The sequence below is a fragment of the Emydura macquarii genome, unplaced genomic scaffold (assembly GCF_026122565.2).
Source record: "Emydura macquarii macquarii isolate MOO-44397 ecotype Brisbane River unplaced genomic scaffold, CSIRO-AGI_Emac_v2 contig_3019, whole genome shotgun sequence".
Classification (NCBI taxonomy): Eukaryota; Metazoa; Chordata; order Testudines; family Chelidae; genus Emydura; species Emydura macquarii.
The window spans coordinates 2,869,375-2,888,648 of record NW_027133156.1 but is presented as its reverse complement, the minus strand read 5'-3'; the positions used below and the strand labels follow the sequence as shown (position 1 = coordinate 2,888,648).

Sequence of the window (19,274 nt, the reverse complement as noted above, 5' to 3'; positions counted from 1 at the left end):
GGCCAATATCTGCACTTCGTATGCCTGCCAATGTATATCTTGCTGTTATATATGTTTATTGAGGTACTGAGACAAACAATTTGTAATGGATACATTCATAGTTTCACTCATGAAATAATGTGTAAAATAATTGTTCCAGTGGGGAATGTTCATGTCACAAAACCAAGGGAGTTAGTTAAATTTCCATCTATTTATACAGGGCTTCTATATGATTACACGTGTGCTTACTCAGGGTCAACCTTAGGCACAAACAAAGCAGATGGCCCTTTTGAAACTCACACTGCTGAAGGCCAGTGGTACAATGTAACTCTGCAATTAGTAGTCCTATTTCCATTTCTGATCTTATTGATAGAGTAGAATGAATCCTTCTATCCTATATACCTATCTACATGATTCTGAAACAAAATCAGGAGCACTGTAATGTTTGGTGTTGAGAGCCCCTCCCCCCCAAACCAATAAGACTTGCCCTTCTCTGATATATAGTGAGTGAGTTCTATGAATGTCTGTTTGCATTTTAAAGTTGTATTTAAAGTTGTAAAGTTGTATCCTCTATTGTCAATAAAAAAGATTACTTCTTGCAAAAGTTTGTTTGTGTATGTTGCTTGAGAGGTAATTGGAATGATTTATGACTCTTGTGTTGAAACAGCATTTAGCTAATTTAATTCTCTCTGGATGTTAATACTAAATCAATTAGAAAATGATTACCCAGTATTGCAGCACTTTAAAATCAAATTGATACACATCTTCAAAATGTGCACATAGACTAAATGCCTCTAGGCAAATCTTAGAGAGACAAGGTGAGTGAGGTAATATCTTTCATTGGATCAACTTCTGTAAGGAGCATGTGATGACTTGTCTGAGGTGGTACCTTCTGGAATGAGATACAGTAGATGGTACCTCAGTTTTTCTAAAGTCCTTCTTCAGAGCTATTCAGCATATTTGGAGCTATATACAGTGATCAGAGGCTTTTAGATGGTGAGACCTCTGGGGATGATATTTTGTTTCTTGCCTTTGCTCAGGTAGTAGGTGTTGCTGTTAAGTTTTTGCTTCTCCTTGTTTGGAGTTTCCATTTCAGATGGTGGCATTCAATATCTTTTATTTTGCATGCATTGTTGTAGCTGTGTTGGGTCCAGGAGCCCAATGTGTTGGTCCTGGAACCAACATACTACAACAGCTTCTGTTTTTTCTTTAAAACCTTTTGGTTGCTTTGGGTCTTTTTCTTGCCAGCACAATCTATTTCAGATATTTCTAAGGCACCTATCACCTGGCATCTAAGCTCTCGAACCTTTGCATCATCACACATTTCTTCCCTTGAATTGCCTAGGAACTGTTCCATCATCTATCAGTATGGAGGAATTTTCAGTTCATGAGGCTATCTATACTGAATCATCTACGCTGGCAGTAGGTGAAAACATTATTGTCCCATCACAGTTCATTTAATCTGCAAAACAGTACACTTGAGGTTTATAAATTCTAAAGGATATAGAACTCAAATCAGATACTAAATTATATCCATAGTTTGAAAAATACTCCTGGGGAAAATTCTGTCATGAAAACAAAATGTATTTTTTTGTCTTTAATCTTCTCCCTGCCAGCAGAGACAGAAAATGTCTTTGTTAAAGAGTATGATATATTATTACTACTAACAGACAACTGTTAAAAATAATTAAGGTTATTAATAATTGATGCTAATTAAGTGCAATACTCCTCTACAAAAACTCCTGAAAGTAAGAACATGTTCAGTTCAGTTATTCTAACACATGTTAACCCACATACAGCTCACTCCCAGCTTTCATTGCCCCTCTCTGCATAAACTCCATACACATCCAACATATAGAGTAACACACCATATTCCTCAGAATCACACAATAATGAAAATTCTTAATTCCAAACACAGCAACATTAACATACATCTGTTATGCATCCAAGCCCAAGCTAAGTGTGTAACATATTATTTTTACAGTAGATAGATAAATGTATTGCCTAACCATAAAAAGATAAAGGAAACTTTTAAAGTGAATCCACTGTATTTGTTATGGCTATATCACCCACTTTTATTAGGCTATACTCTTTTTGAGGCTTTCACAACCTCTGTTCAGACAATAGGCAAGACATGAGAGGCAGTCTTTTCTAAGAAGATACCATCCCATCCAAGCTGAACTTTGATTCAAAATCTATCCGGCCATTATATATGGATATACTGGCAGATTTTGGAAATCCATAATATAGATCAGTCAGTTTCATATTGACTTTACTATCATTTGTATATATGTACAGTAGTTACACTTCTGTACAGTTGGAACAAGTCCATACAGTGGTGCTGGAACAATTTGTATAATAGGGGTACTGAGAACCATTGAATCAAATTCTAAACCCAGCATATGATGGAAACCACTTCAACCAGAAGGTGTGGCAGTACCCCCAACAACCCTAGTTCCAGCACCTATGAGTCCATAACAAATACGTCTATTTAGTGAGCCACTCAATAAATCCCAAGATTAGCTACATAATAAAAAAGGGAATATGGCCTGTGACCTGTCCGTGCCTAGGGTAGCCACCTGAAAATGCCAAGGTCAGGGCAAGCTGCAAAAGGAGAGCAAAAGTCTCCTCCCACTAACGTCAGACTTCTCAACCAGCCACAAACAATACTTCTGATTCCCCACACCGGTTATCAAGAAGCTAACACAAAAATATACACAGCCCCCTTTATTGCATTTCAGTCTCTGGCTTCCAATCAGCCACTAGGTCCAGTAAAAAGATAAGTTATTTAAATCTCTCTGCTCTTTACCAAAAAGGTTCTCCTGACCTCAAAGGGTCAGCCACATTACCAGAGCAATGTAAGTTTGGATCTTACCCAAAAATACCACACTGTCAGCCAATCCTTTAGTAACTAAAACGAAAGGTTTATTATAAAAGGAAAGAAACAAACTATATGAGAAATGTTAAATGATTAAAGCAATCAGATACATACAATTGATTTGAAAGTCCTTATGCATCAGGTTTATAGTAGAATTGTGGAGTTTGCTGGCTTGTATAGTCCCTTTGGTGTACATCCAGTACCTGGATGGGTCTCAGTCCTTTGTTTCACAGCTTCAGTTGTAGATAAGTTGATCCAGAGGTGGGTGAAGACAAAATGGATGCGTAAGTCTGAGTCACAGGTCTCTCTCATGCTGTATAAAGCATGTAAAAATTTGAGCTATGAATTCTGTAAGTTATAAGAAAATAGGATCATAATGTACTTTTAGTTTTTTTAAATGTAAAATATTACATGACTATAAGGAATCTTATGGATCTCAAGTTTTAACATTTTCAGTTTTTGTCTCCAGCTCATTCCCATGCAAACTCATTTATTATTAAAGCCTTACATCCCTGAGTCACTTACTATATATTCCCATTAATGAAAACATTAAGACATTTAGCAGGAAATAGCATTGAATACCAGGCATTGTTGTGAATTTTGTTCCCATTAGAACTCTCAGATGCTGAAGAAAACATCCTGCAACGATTTTGCCTATCAATTTTCTCAGAATTCAAAGAGAACCACAAACGCTGTTGAATTTACTTGTTTATCTTGCTTATGACTGCATTGTGAGATGCTCAGATATGTATGTTATTCTTAGTCTTAAACTACTGAATGAAATCTTAGCTTCACTGAAGTCAATGGGAGTTTTGAGATTGATTTCAATTGAGCTTGGATTTCAGCCACCGAATGTAACACATCTCTTCAGTCTGTCTAAGGCTGTTGAAAGCTTCTTACAAAATGCAAACTGCACCACAAGAAACCAACACCTTATAGCTATCATGTTATGATGGAATTGGGAAGAAAAGGTTTTGTTCCATTGGCAAGTTAATTTATGCAACTAAAAGACAATATCAGGCCAAATTTGCTGTATGTGTAAATATTCGTTTGTTTTTAGCTTTCAATTTTATTATAAAAATATGTAATAATATTAAAATTATATCATTCTTCTCTGATTCTGTAGGTAATCTCATTATGACAAAATGGCAGTTGTCTGCTACACCAATAGCCCCTTTTCTCCACTTTGCACAAGAGAGACAGCAAAGAACCCCTGAAATACTGGTGAATGAGAGATACATGATACCAAACCTCCTTATTACATTTCTGTTACTACATAGCTACAAAATTCCTTTATTCCAAGGAGTGTCATTTGAGTTCTACTTTGCTAATATTTAATAATCCACATTAAGGCCTTAACATTTACATTTTGGCTGCCCATCAAACCTCCAAATGTATGTATATGATGTAACTCTAATCCTGAGTTAATTCTGCATCACACAGAACATGGTGTGAGTGCAGAGTAGTTAAGATGGATATTTACCTACTCCTCACTGCATTTGTTTTGGAATATGTGAGACATTTCCAGGTAGCTCAAGTGATCTAGATGTGAAAGAGTAAAGATAATTTCTTTCATCATAAAAGTTTCTTGAAAAAATGAAGAAAAAAAAACCTCACCTTGGAATATGGAACTGCAATGTAGAACGTATTGCACAACCCCACAGATTCCACATCCTTCTTTGTAGCATATTAAATTGTTTATAGATTTAAGTCACAAGCTCTATTCCACCCATTTGCCATGGAATAGGTTCTTTTCTGGGTGAATGACATTCAGGAAGGAATTTAAAGGAATGTGCAGCCTTAGGGTAACAGTTGTTCTGAAAAAGGAAAGGCTCCATTTGGGAGTGAATAACCTGCTTAGCTGATCAAAGAGGGACCCCCTCCATAAAACAACAGTTGGGGGAGAGGCTTCATCATCAGTACTTGAAGGCTGAAGCTCACCCCAATTACCCCTTTCCAGTGAGTGAGAAAGAGCCAAAAAAATGCATCAGTCTTCAGGACAAGTGGGCCTAGCACCCTTCCATCTCTCCTGTTGACTTGCCAGGAAAGGAGTAAGAGGAGGAGCTATGTACTTCAGAACTAGCATTGTAATAACCTCATGGGCTGTACAGTGGGTGGGGTGGGGAAATGAACAGCAGAGAATTACAGGTCTTCATTATCTTCTCACTTACTTTTTATAGAGAGTATCTATCAGCTTCAGTGGTATCAGCTCTTGAGCTATACTAGGGTAAATGAAGGGAGAAAGAGGTCCATGGTGCATAGACAGCTCATGGTGAATAGATCAAGCCCTAAATATCTTGACTAATTTTAGCAAAAGACTATTCTTTATTGAAGGCTCTGCAAGCAAATGTGGGACACACACACAAAGTGCAATAGGGATAGACTGCAATGTCCTGGGCCAGAAGTTATGGTGTAGTGTCACAGATGTCTCCAGGAACCATTTGCTGGCAGTAGCAATTACTGATATCTTGGTATTCTTTTGATGCCCTGTCATAGTTTGCTACCGCTAACCTTTCCCCATCTCCCCAGAAGTAGCAACCTGTACAAGAATCTCCATTCATCACAATTTGCTACCATTGTGAAATCTGTATTTTAAATTTGGACACATACAAAAAATGCATTTTATTATTGCAACAAAACGTAAAAACAAGGATATCTTAATTTACATTTAAACATTTAACAACAAGTTTTCAACACAAACATTATACTTCTGTATTTTGGGACACGCATGAGCACATCACCCTCTGATCTTGTTTCACAGACATTTTTTCAGGCTTTTTCCTTACTGCTAAAACTAAAATACCTTGTCCTCACTGTGTGCTTACCTCAAATTAGTTCATGCACCTTACTTACCCCAACTTGAAAAAAGAATTTGTTTTTACAATGAGGAAGATCTATAATGTGTCAATAATATGTAGTATACATCACCTAGTTTCTTCAAATTATGATATAAATACCAGTGCTCTCCTTTTCAAAACACTTCTCAATGTTGTCAGTAAACCTAGCCCTCGTAGCATACACAGCCGTCTCTTGCACTGATTTTTTACTGATGTCAAAGGGCTACCTTAAAAAGATATATTTATAACATTTTACCGCGTCAGGCCAGGTTGGCTCAGCTTCTTCTTTTTTCTTTGATTCACATCTGTTAGTTCAGCAGCGATGACAGGACCAAATGAAGTCTTGCCACTATTTTCTATCTTAATGGCTTTGTTCATCTTTAAAGCTTATTTTTCTGTCATTCTTCACCTTGTCTATCAAACATATTCTCAGTCTTCCTCTATGTCTAGTTCCCTACACTCCGGTATGCATCACTATATGTGGTATCCTTTCTGGATCCTTTCTTGACATGTGTCCAAACCATCACAGTGGACTTTATTGGGGCTGCTGTGACAGCATTATTTCTTGTCCTATCTGTTTTGTTATATAATTTTTTTATTTCTTGCAGTCTTGAAACTCTCAGTATTCCCCTTTGTCAATTCTATTCTGCAGTCAATCTTTCATTCATCAGCTTTCCTTATACTCCAACATTCCAACCTGCACAGCAATATCAGCATGACATTTTTCCCACATATGCTGATTTTTGTTTTTCTTCAATACTAATTCTCCAAAATACACACTTTTTTCCTCTTGCTCTAGGTCTTTGCCGCAAAGTTCAATCTTTACTTCTTCTTCTTGTCTTCCTATTGCCATAACTTTTGTATTCTTCATGCTGATCTTCAGTCTGAATTTTCTCCTTTCCCAGTCTATCTTATCAGTTATTCACCTTGGTCAATGCTATAAGGTCCATGTCATCTGTGACCCTAAGATTATTTACTGTCCTATCATGATTCCTCTTGTTTCTTCTCTCAGTGCTACAGACATTATTGCTTCCAATGGCAAGATGAACCAATCTGGAGACAATGTGCATGCTCTTTTCACTGTTACATTAGTCCTGAATCAATCCCTCTGCTTCTTTCTACTCTCACCACACTCACCTATTTGCTGTGGATGTTTTCTATCAGCTTGCTCAATTTCTTGAGTATGCCAAACATTCTCAAGAATTGCTGTAACCCTTTCTGTCAAATGCTATCAAAAGCCTGTTTGAAGTCTATAAAGTTTTTGACAGATTAGGTTGAGTTCTAGATAGTTTTTCAATATCTGTCTTATCACAAATAGCTGATCTATTGTACTTCATCCTGGTCTAAATACGGCAAGTTCCACAGACCAGAGTGTCTGAGCTAAATAGAAGTTGGGGCAGATTGTTAAACATAAGGGGTTCACACATGCTTTAGGAAACCACTAAAAATGAAGCAGGCAATTGAGAGTTAGCAGGCAATAAAGTGTGTTACAAATTGTTGTAATGATCCATAAAACCAGTGTCTCTGTTTAGTCCATGGTTTTTACTGTTTAGCAGAGTTAAGTTCCCAAGCTAAAATTTGAAGGTGGTGTGAGGGTTTTCTTTGAAGATGAGGACTGGGAAGTCAAATACGGAGTTACCACTTTGTGAAACGTGTTTGCCCATGGGTGATACAGTGTCTTTGTCTTATTTTTCTGTGTGAGTTCATCTGGGAGCATAATGATTGTCTGGTTTCACCCACATAGTTGTTGTGAGGGCATTTGATGCACCGGGTGAGGTACACCACGTTATGACAGGCATATGTAGGACTCCTGGATCTTGAAAGGTGTGTTGTGGGTTGTATTGATCAACATAGTAGTGGAGATATGTCTGTAGGCATATTGTTCTGTTCTGTTGTTCATATTGCATCCGTTGTTCTGGCAGAGTCTGATGTCACTTTGAATTGGTGAGTCCTGGTCTGTTGGGAGTTTGGTAATGTTTATTGAGGATTTCAGTCTTTGATCACTTCAAGAAAAAATAAGTAATCATCCAGTGTATGGTTTCATCTGCTGGGGGGGTATCCAGTCAGATGATTATTTTTACTTATGACTGTTGATGGGAATATGTATTTGTGGGTGGTGTCATCTTTGTGGTGAAAGAATTTCTGGAGGTGGAGTCAGTGGAACAATTTTTCTAGTTATCCAGCTATTAGTATTGTATCAGGTTCTATGCCTATGTCATCAAAAGGTTTTTTATAGTTGTTTTGGGTTTCCTGAATGATCTCCAGGTAAGTTTCCTGATTTTTTCCCTACCATTGTGTGGAAGCATGTGATGATATGTTGTCTGAGGTGGCCACTTCTGGAGTATGTAAGGTGCAGAAGATAATTTCTCCATTTTTCTGAGGTCCTTCTACAGAACTGTTCAGCATAGTTGGAGTTATATGTAGTGATCACAGTCCTCAATGAAAGGAGGAAAAAGCACTCCATGATGATCCAATTCAATGATGAACACCCTTGGTGGAGGTAGTAGTTTGTGATGTTCTGGATCCTAGTTTAACTAAAAACCGGCAAGTGCTGCAGAAAAGGTTAGGTGAGAGACAGTTTTAGCTAAAAGATTGTAGCCTGTTAAGCTAAGTTTTAGTCTGGAAAGACTTATACTTTTGTTTTATTTGTACCCATTTGTAACCACTCACTTAAATCTGGGAAACTCTGTTCTTTGTTAATAAAGTTATATTTCTTTTCACCATAAACAGATTAGTACTACGTTGTTGTAAAGGATCAGATTCTGAATTGTAACCTTCCAGCTATGTGTACACTACTGTATCTTTGGGTACAGCTTACCTAGTAATTATTGTGAGTGACAGGGACTGGACACTACAGGGGGACGCTTCTTGAGTGTTCGGGGATTGGGGTACATCTAATGTTAACCTGCAAAGGACTGGCAGAGTCCTGAGAAGAAAGCTTGAGTGTTTGAAAGGTTAATGTTGTATAGGAGCTGACATCCAACTACCACAAGATAAACTGCCTCACGGTGGAGGCAGGGAGTAACAAGGTAACCCACATTCTGGGTGCCCTGCGAAAGTGTTACAATAAGTGAGATATCATCTTTTATTGAACCAACTTCTGTTGGTCAAAGAGACTATCAGGAAACTAGAGTGTCTGAGCTAAATACAAGGTGGGATAAAAGAGGAAAACATCATCTCATCCATGGGCAAACATTTTTCACAAAATGATCACTCCATATCTAACTTCTCAGTTTTCATCCTCTAAGGAAACCTGCACAACACCTTGAAAAGACAAGCCAGGGAACTCTCTTAATATGTCTACTTCATTGATCTTTATTCTTGGCACTTTTTTGGTTGCTGTCAGTCTCAACCTCATTGAAGGCCAGTCCTAACTTATGACATGATCCAATATTGGCTGCAAATGATCTGCACAACAGCACACTTGATTTCCATCTGCAATGTTCATCTTCCCATCAGGTGATCTCCAGGTCCACTTCCTCTGCAGCCTTCTTTGTTGAAACAGCATGTTCGCTATCACCAGGCTATTATTTAGACAAAAATTTAGTAATCTTTCTCCTCTTTCATTTTCTTCACTAAGTCCAAATTTGCATATTGCTTCAGCCAAGGAATTCCAGTCTCATCCTGACTCAGCTATCAGATGAGTAAACAAGGCGTGACCTGATAGATAGCTTATCTGTGAAAAATTGAAAAGGCTTTTCTATACAGGGCAACACTTGGAAAAATTGAGTCCTCCACTGCTTTCTTCCTTCTCTTTGGATTTAAAAGATCAAATGTGGGTTACAATTGGACTTTTATTAAACTTTAAAAATTTTCAGTACAAGTCATGGGCCTGATGATTTCTAGAGTTCTGGGGAAGGGCATCTGCCATCTTCCATGGTTGGCATACCTGCCATTGGCAAAAGTAAGGTCAGCTTACTTCTGAATGAGAATGCCCACACATGGGTTTAAAGCTATTCTGCATAAACTTCACATATTTAGTGTGCCTTTGTAGACAAGCATGTGGTAAGTAATGGGAAGGGAACAAGGGGAAAATAAAACCAAACCCCTCTGTTAATTCCTTTAGTTTAAAATGCTTTAACTGGTTTTCCATAGCACCCATAAAATGGAGGAGGAAGCTGCAGACGTTCAGATGCAAAAACCTCTGATGGCAAAGGTAATGTACTAGAATTAATGGTATCAGGTTTAACAACCCCTGAACAATAATGGCACTTTTATCATCTGAGTAAAAGTTATAGTCTATCTTCACTGCTAGAGAAGATGTGTTTTTACCACATTGTAACTAAAATCCCACTGTAAAAATATAGTGGAGACAAGGCACTTTAGTTACACCAAAAAGCAAATTATGTGAGATCAGCACTATGCCACCTGCCTGACCAATGCAAAGGCACAAAAGAATAATTCATTTAAAAAAATCTTTATTGATTGATAGTACAAAACAATAGAACACCAAAATATGAAATATCAAAAATATATAGCCTACATAAAAGGCTAAATGGCACATTATAGAAATGGACAACCATTTTAGGTATATGGCATCACTGGGAGATATAACAGCAAAAGTATGAAGCTAGTGCACCCAAAGGGCTCAAAGCAAAAGGCAAATAAAAAGAACCCAAATTTTATTTATTTATTTATTTTAAAAATGTTCATAACATTTGCATGAGTTTTTAATTCTCATAGTCATCTATCAATCTTGGATTGTATATCTGTTTAGTAAAAATTAGTGTAGAAATTTGTTTGAGGGGTTTCATATGAGATGGTTCACAAATATTCACTAACACACTGTACTAAGTTCTACACATAAGTAGTGACATGAAAAAAACACTAGGGTGTTGAATTAACAATTGAGATAGGCTGTCACACTGGCAGATCAAAGGAAACAAGTTCTGATGTGAAAGAAAATTTTTATATACTCCATTTTGCACTCTACTTTCATATCAAGTTATATATTCTATTTTGTATTAAGCTTTTAAAACTCCATCTTGTATGCTACAAATTCCATCTTGGATTTTTAGTAGCTTTCTTAGCCTTAACAGGTACATTTTTGCAAATGTTGCAGGTTTTTGCAGCTGTCAGTAAATAAGGAAACATTGCTAGCTAGCTCTAATAAAAATTGTTATAGTAACCAAACGCCCTGGTTAATTGGCAGTATAAAAAAAAGTTCTTAGTATACCTTAATAAAAAAAGGTTAAGCTAATAAAAATGTACCGTAATACGTCATCTTTTTCTTTGTTCTCTCTCTCAATACTGAATAAAACTTAATAATGTAAGTCTGTAAGGCAAAAGTCCTCGAAAGCCTTAGGGTAACCGACACTTCTCCAAGCTGCTCAAAATAAACTGCCTCAAAAAACTACGCACTCAAGTCTTTATTTAAAAGGGCCCTAAGCTTTCCTACGACAGATGGCAACCCAGGAAATCTGTCAGCCTTGAAGTCGGATGATCCCAAAGAACAAACATACACTATACTTAAATAAATGTAGAGTTAAAAACTGTAAATTACAAAATTGCTGTAAAAATATAGGACGTTATACTAGAAACATCATGAGATATAGTTGCTTAAGCTACTACCACCACCTAATCTTTTCAACTATTTACTATTAAAAATATAAATTAAATGGGACAATAACATCTATCTACATAATGTTAACAAGGGTAAAATGATGAAGTACTAAGAATAAGTAATGAAAATAACATTTTAAAAAGTAAATAACTAAAGGAGTGAAACTTCATTTACAATGAATTACAAGAAAAGGAGCTCATTTCAGGCACCCAGAACAGTCAGTAAGACAAATTTGCAAACTCCTATGAGGCTTTAAGTGGACATTTCATAGATTCCAAGGCAAGAAGGGATCATTGTGATCACCTGATCTGACCTCCTGTATAACACAGGCCATAGAACTTCCCCCAAATAAGTCCTAGACCATACCTTTTGAAAACACACCCAATTTTATAAACGGATAAGGAATTATTTTAAACACCAAAAATCTGTGAAAATTATTTTTTTTTTTTAGGATTCTAGGTTTATGTAAAATATTTCATGAATCAAGTCTCCTTCACTAGCTTAATACATCATTTCAGAGCTGCCTTGTCTAGTCATTAGGCAACATGGTGCCTTTCCAAACTCAGCCCTGAGAAGCTGGTGCTAAAACCTACCATCCTGGGCAAGAAAAAGCCCCTCTACCAACCCCCTCTTTTGGCAAGCCCTTCAGCTCCTCACCCTGTTGGGGTAAATGTTCTCCCCTCTGACATGCCTGGAGTTTGTCCCTTTGCCACTGCCAGGCAGTGCCTCTACCCCATCCTTCGCCCAGGAGCTAACCTCCTCCCTGATTCTGTCCATCTGCATGAGCATCTCTCCAGTGCACGCAGCTCACACCGCGCCGGGCACAAACTCGGCCCAGCTGTTGGAATCCCGTCCCCGGCCCTTCCCATGGAGGGCAGCAGCGGCCTCCGCAGCTACTAACGCGCATGCTCACTAACCAACTGCGCTGCGCAACTCGGCCGCTGATAGGGACGCTTACAATCGCCGCCCGGGCCCCTGGGGGAGGGCGCTCATTTCCGGGCCGAGTCAGGACCGCTTCGCCGATCGCTGCCGCGCATGCTCGGAAAGAGGCGCATGCTCAGTAACAGCTGGGAACAAAACCCGAAGGGACTTGATCGTCAGTTCAGCCCGGGAGATAACCCCGCCCCCGCCAACTGCCCCACTAGCCCTCCCCCCCTCACGTCCGCGATACAGACACCAACGGCCACGCACGCGCCTGGGAGTGGCCGTTAGCTCCTTCCCCAAGCTGGGCTGCGACCCCCCGCCTCCGACGGGTGAGTAACGGAGCAGCCCCAAAGCACCTGCCCCGCCCCGCCCCCCACACGCACCAGGGGACCCTGCTTGCAGCGCCGCTCCGGGCGGGGACGGGACCCCTAAGCAGACGTGAGGCTGGCAGGGAGCGGGAGGGCAGCATGGTGCCGGGGGCCCCCTCCTCCTCCGGCCCAGCCCCCGCGCGCCCCCCTATGCGGGCCGGGCCGGCCTGGGCTGGGGGAGCTCGTGGCCGCAAGGCCAGCGCACCCCTCCTGTCCGTGTCCGTCTGTGAGGGTGCCCGTCGCCACAGGAGCTCATCAGGCCCAGAAGCATCAACTATCCCCCCCCCCCCCCGTGCCCCTGAATCCGGCTGAGGCTCCCTGGCTCTGCTGGATTTGCGGTCACGCCTTGCTGGGTGGTGGTGGTTGCTGAAGTGTTTGTATCACTCATGTTGGCGTGAGAGCCGCTCCAATCAAAAGGGAGGCTTCTGGCAGCAGCCTATCGAGGGAACAGTGAAAATGGCTCTGAACCCAGGGGTTCTCCAAACTTTTTTTTTTTTCTGGGACCCCCTTTGAAAATATTTCAGGCTGTGAGCCCCCCAAGCCATGCCACCCCCACCCATGCCATGCCACCCTTACTTTTGCGGGCAGTGCTGCTTTCAGAGCAGCCAGCCAGCAGCTGCTGCTCTCCAGCCGCCCAGCTCTAAAGGGCTCTGGTTGTCACCCATGCACAGGGCTGACAGCCACAGCCATGGCATATGCAGGCGCTGAGAGCTCGCAACCCCTCCCATAATAACCTTGTGACCTCTTGAAGGGTCCCTACCCCCAGTTTGAGAACCCCTTCTCTAAAGGAAGGTCCGTCTGATCCCAAATGTACTTAACAAACTGAAGTAACTCTAGTTTTGCCAGTTATAGCAGTTTTCAGTGGGGTAATTAACTGTTGGAACAGTTAAGTCTTTGCAGGACTGGGGCATTACTGTTTAGAGGTTCTCAAACTGGGGGTCGTGACCCCTTAGGGGTCGTGAGATTATTGGGGAGGATCATGAGCTGTCAGCCCAGTGCATGGGCCAACAAGGGTGGCATGGCTTGGGGGGGAGAGTCATCACAGCCTGAAATATATTCAAAGGGGGTCACAGCAGAAAAAGTTTGAGGACCCCTTAGACACTTAAAATACTTCACGCTGATGTTCCTTAGCATCTCTGCCACAATTCAGAATTTAGGACAGGTTAGTCAAAAATAATGTTCACATTCTGTCTACAGTATAAAAATAACCTGGGGGGCGGGAACTGGATGGAACAGAAAGAAACATTATAATTGTATTATTAATTGTTTAAATTTTTTGGATAGAAAAATGAAAATAGAGCAGTTGCCTATACATTTTGGTTCTTTTCTTTCTTTAGCATCAAGATGGCTTTTTTAAGGCATCGTCTACAATAAGATTCTTTTGGGAAATCTTTCCGTCACTCTAGTTCTGAGGCAGCTCTACTGGTTCTGGCAAAGATGGGGGAGCACTATCATAGACAAACCATTGTTCTTTTTACTCTTTATGTCATCTAAACCTGCTCAGAGGAGTACAAAGATAAAAATGCCAATGACTGATTTTGGCTGAGGTGCTAAAGTTCAAGTAATTACAGATATTATGCAACTGAAAACTGATCTTGTGGTGCTACTAGTTTCGCAGTCATTATAGAATCTTCCAGGAAGAACAGTTAAACAATACCTAAATGAATAAGAAAAACAATCTGAAAAAATTCAGAACTTTCAGGCCTTATTTTTAATGCATTTTTTACCCACATTTTTTAGAAGACAACAAAAAAGACTATACTTGAAGGTTATCATTAAAAAAATGGTAAAATTACATTAACCTTCTTGCAGAAACAAGAACCATGAATTTCCTCTCAGGATGAGAGACAAGAATGAGTAACATGAAAACCATGAGGAAACGATGATTGCAGAACACAAATGGTAGAGGAAAAAGTGGCTTTTATGTCAGCAGTTCTAAAGATTTGATAAAAAGTAACTTTTTCATTTATAGGAGTTTAGAAAGCTGTGAGTAAAGTAGGTATTGTAAGGGTTTTGGGAAAGAGGGAAGACTCTGTAGTGAAATACAGATTATAGTAATGCACATGGAAAATGTCAGACTTTGCTAAGTCCTTATGGAATGAGAGAGGTTTAGGTATTTTTGTCCATAGCAGGAGTAGCTAAAGGAGATCAACGTCAATAAATTTAATATATTTTGAGTCCCATGTTTAAGCCCTACTTCCCAGACCAGGAGTAAGAAACTGGAGCAACTCTCACAAACGTTTGAGGCTTTAGGAGTTGAGGCACCAATTTTGTTTCTATCAAAACTCAGTCACTTGTGAATATGTTATCTTGACTATGTTAATGTGTTTTGTACTTGTTGTCAGTAGTGTGTGCAGCTGCATCCAACTTAACCATGGCTTGAGTGCACGGGTAGGCAGGCTTCAGCTGTTTCCTCCGTTGTGTCAAGAATGCTTGCACACTTTGTCTACACTATGCTTGTTTGCCCCAAATGTCCACTGCTTACTACTGTAGTGGTCCTAATGGAGGGAATACAACTGTAGGGAAGATATGCTAGCCTAGTGTTTTAATCACTAGGTTATGAAGATCTGCTCTGAGCAGGATTAGATGTCATGATCTTTGGTACAATATCAGCCTCCTGGAGCTAATTCGACACTGGTGATACCCCACCAGTGGAGCTGAAACAGTGGTAACAACAGTGAGATTTTTTGGAAAGAAAGATGTAGTGTAGATGCACCCACTTAGCCTGGGACTGAAAACACCTGATCCTTTCTGCACTAACACTTAAATTGTTGGCAGCAATGATTGCAGCTGTACCCATGATAATGGGCACAGAATGTGCTGTGGTAGACAAGGCTCTATCATGATATTAGTCAAACATCTTGTGATCTATGTTGCCAAAACTTTTTAGTAGAATCATACTCTTTGTATATAATTTGTTTTTCTTTTCTTATATGCTAATATAATACACAAAACTGGAAAAATGTTATTTCTTGAAATCAGGAATATTTAGATGTTCCAAGGAAAAATGCATTATAATTAGGCTTGGTAGAATTCATTTTTTTTTTTTAAATAATTTCAGCAGATATCAATTGCTTCTTTGTAAGCATTTTTTATTTTTTTGGTTTTAAATTCTTCACAATTACGCTTTTTGGAATGGGTTTTAAGCATTTTTTTCAATTTTTAGAAATTTTAAATTACAGAGGTGTGGGAAACTATGGGTGAATCAGAAAGTAGGGAGGCTCTGACAATTATTTAATAATGGATTTTGAAATTTCAAAAGTTAAAGCTTTATAACTATTAAAATACAAATTGTCAATATCACATGTCAGTGCACAAAATAAATACCCTTCTATCAAACTCAGTAACTTAAATTAACTTAAATAAATTGCAGAAACAATTTATTGGCAAACCCATGTGGTTTAAAATATCTTTTTGAAACAGTGGAAAAGTCTTCATTTACAAGTTGAATAGCCGTTTTCACTGGTAAAGTCCTGTGATGGAGTTGTCTATATAACAATTAATGGTCAATTGCAAAGTATGTTATCAAAGTGCCAAGTCCCAATTTAGATATAGGGCCACCGAGCAAAGCACTGTACAAATATATACAATGAAAGGGGCCATGCTCCAAACAGTTTACAATCCAGAGTCTGAAATTTGCATGTTAAATTACTGCTGGGGGAATTCTGTACCAAAAACATTTAAAAATTCTGTGCACAATATTTTAAAATTCTGCATATCTTATTTGTCAAAACAACACAATATAATCATGCCAGTTTCAATTATTTTGGTAATTTATTTCAAAATACCTGTCAGCATGTATGTCTGTAACAATACAAACAACGACAAAAGATTCAGGAAATGTGTTTTGACAAATAGATTCCTTACCTGGACTATTAATACAGAACTTTGAGTAATAATTCATTTAAACTACAGTACAGAAACGTATTTCCCGCACCTATCAGAGCCAGTGCAAAGGCTTGGTGGAGCCAGGGGTAATGGAGGGGCTGACGGAGACGGAGGTAATTGCTGGGCAGGAGCCTGAGGGTGAACCTGTATTAAGTGCACAAAATAAAAGATCACTGCTGTACTATGGTGTTTCTGCCAATGACACAGGGTAAGCACAAAGCAATGGCTTAGGAATAGTGTAACCAGAATTCCTACTTCATAGGATTTGGTGGCAGTTTGGGAAAACCAGGAAGACAGTTGAAAAGTAGGATGTTCCATAAAATGTGTGATCCTTGGGTGGTGTAAAGCTTCACCTCATGTTTCACTAAAATGTGTATGCATCATGTTTGCAAACGTATGTTTTGGTTATGTTGTCTTATTCCCAGCAAAGGAGATGTGTACACGAGTAGGCAAACATAGTGTATTTTTAGAAATTACTTACGTTTGTTCCTAAATCTCTCATATAGAAATTTATAAAAAGTTTAATATTGTTGAATTGATAGATGACAAGAAATTAGATTTTAAAATATTTTTTTCTTGACCAATTGTAGCTGGAAACCTGTTGTTTGGACTCTGAACTATGACATCATGGCAAGATTTCACAGAAGAACATGCATTATTTTGTTGCTTTTTATTTTATTCATTTGCTCCATGATGATGGCTTTGAAGACTCTGAGACCTAACAGAGCTGGTTTTGGGGATCCATTTGGACTTGGTCTGTTACCGGAACTTCAACAAAGGACAACATTCTTAGAAAATAAACACAGTCCACTAAATGTTGCCAATGGGAATAGTGTAACACACCCCAATAATTTGCACAATATTGCAGTTAGTAGCATGCAAACATCTATGGCTTTTGTAAGAAAGTTGGAAGAGGAATTGCCTTCACCTAATTATAACTTTCATGTGTTCTACTACAGCTGGTTTGGGAATCCAGTATTTGATGGTAAATATATTCACTGGAACCATCCATTGGTACCACATTGGGATTCCAAAATTGCAAACAATTACCCAAAGGGAAGACACAATCCTCCAGATGATATTGCATCCAGCTTTTACCCTGAACTTGGAACTTACAGCTCTAAAGACCCTTCTATCATAGAAGCCCACATGCAACAAATGCGTTCAGCCTCAGTTGGTAATAAATATTTGTTTATTTTTGGGATAGTATTCATTTGTTTGACCTCAGATATTTGAATATACAGAACTGCCCACCTCCTTTGTTTTCTCTATGTATTGAAATGTATGGGAACTTTGGTATTTTCTTTTTGTGTACATTGGAGATTTGTGTCAATGATTCCTTCATGGGAACTTCTGTTTTTAACAAATAACTTGTACTTCAAATTCAAACCCTAACTTAATCTCAGATTTTCCAAGCTGCTTCACATAGATGGACCCATGCAGAGCAGATGCAGGATTGGGGACTATATCCATTTAGATGAAATAATTTTATATTATTTATTTACTTGTTTAACAGTACCTCTGTAGTGTATAAAATACAGATATTGGCATTTTTGTAGTGGATATGTCTCTCCAGCAGAGAAGGTCAGTCCTAGATGTTTCTGTAATAGTTCTTGGGCAACTCAGGACCAGGTGTCACCTTCTTACTCCCTACATCCTGAGAGAGGGAGACTTGCTTGTGCTTACCTGTGTGTCAGCTCCCTCACACCTCCAGCCTGTTACCCACCCAAGCAGTCTCCTCTGGACTTGGCCTTACTTTTCCTTGCGAGTTTAATAGGTACACTTCAGTCTACTCCTTTGAAGCATTCCTTGTAGTATCCAGCCTCTTATCCATTGAACACTCAGAGAAATTATTTTATCATTTGCATCTGGACCCCTTCTGTTTCTACAAATACCTTATTTGAGCAGATCTGACCACAGTATTCAAGGTGAAGACTTGTTGTCAGTTGGTATAATGCCATTATAATGTTTTCATTAAATTTTCTATCCCAATCTTCATACTTCCTAACATTGTTAGCTTTTTTTTAAAAAAAAAAACACAGTTGGATATTGAATGGAAATGGCTACATCCACACCAGTGACTATTTTTTTTTGTTTTTTTAAGAAACTAAAATTTCTTATTGTTCCTAACACTCTGACAGCTCAATTGGTATTAGCAACACTGGCTAGTGTGGGCAGGTTCCAGGTTGCTGCTTTCTGTTTTATCCCGTTCAGAAAAGATCTGTCTGGCAAAATGATTAAAACATTGGCAACAATTATAAAATTGTAGACAAGGTGATAAGGTATAATCCTTTAAGCTTCAGACCATAATCTTTACCTCCAGTAAAGATGAATTGGTGAAGAACATTTCTTTCAATGTACATTGCTGATACGCCTATATAAGGTTCCTCAGAACTTCCTCTTGGTTCTTTCTATTCTTGACTAACCCAAATAATTTCATTTTATTTCAGCGTTCACTTCCTTTTGTGGATCAAAAATTGCTACAATAAGCATCAGTCCTAGTATGGATATTTGGGATACTTTTCACCTTTATCTATGCTGCAGAATTGACCATTCCTATTCTTTCTTTGTCTTAGACAGTTTCTTATCCATGACAGTACTTTACATCTAAATTTATGATAATTTAGTTTTTTTACTAGACTTTTATGTGGGACTTTACACTTTCAAACAACCTTAGTTAAATAAATTGGTTTTAACCAGTTCTGTTGTCCACTATTGTGATGGTGTGGTCAAAGAATTCTAGAAGATTAGAGAGGCAGAATTTTCCTTTACAGGGTTTGTCCCTATCACTTTGTTCTACTAAATGTTTTATAACTTTTTTATTTATTAACTGTTTC

The 19,274-nt window shown here is 38.7% G+C and overlaps 1 protein-coding gene and 1 long non-coding RNA gene across 4 annotated transcripts in view; one reads left to right on the top strand and one right to left on the bottom strand.

The window, feature by feature from the left end:
• Positions 1–552: 552 nt before the first annotated feature.
• Positions 553–12,293, bottom strand: LOC137141192 (uncharacterized). The gene is made up of 4 exons (XR_010916566.1): positions 12,216–12,293; positions 4,341–4,399; positions 2,972–3,205; positions 553–1,588 (listed from the first exon to the last, which is right to left on the bottom strand). It is a non-coding gene; the product is annotated as an uncharacterized lncRNA (long non-coding RNA).
• Positions 12,294–12,400: 107 nt separating this feature from the next.
• MANEA (mannosidase endo-alpha) overlaps positions 12,401–19,274 on the top strand; it is a 32,438-nt gene continuing 25,564 nt past the window's right edge. The window contains exons 1-2 of one of the 3 annotated variants that reach the window (XM_067529995.1): positions 12,401–12,510; positions 17,397–17,614. In XM_067529995.1, coding sequence (XP_067386096.1) covers positions 17,587–17,614 — 28 coding nt within the window. In that variant the 5' untranslated portion in view covers positions 12,401–12,510; positions 17,397–17,586. Of the gene's footprint in view, positions 12,511–17,036; positions 17,615–19,274 lie in introns of those variants that run through there. The other 2 variants (XM_067529996.1, XM_067529994.1) reach the window with 2 other exon arrangements.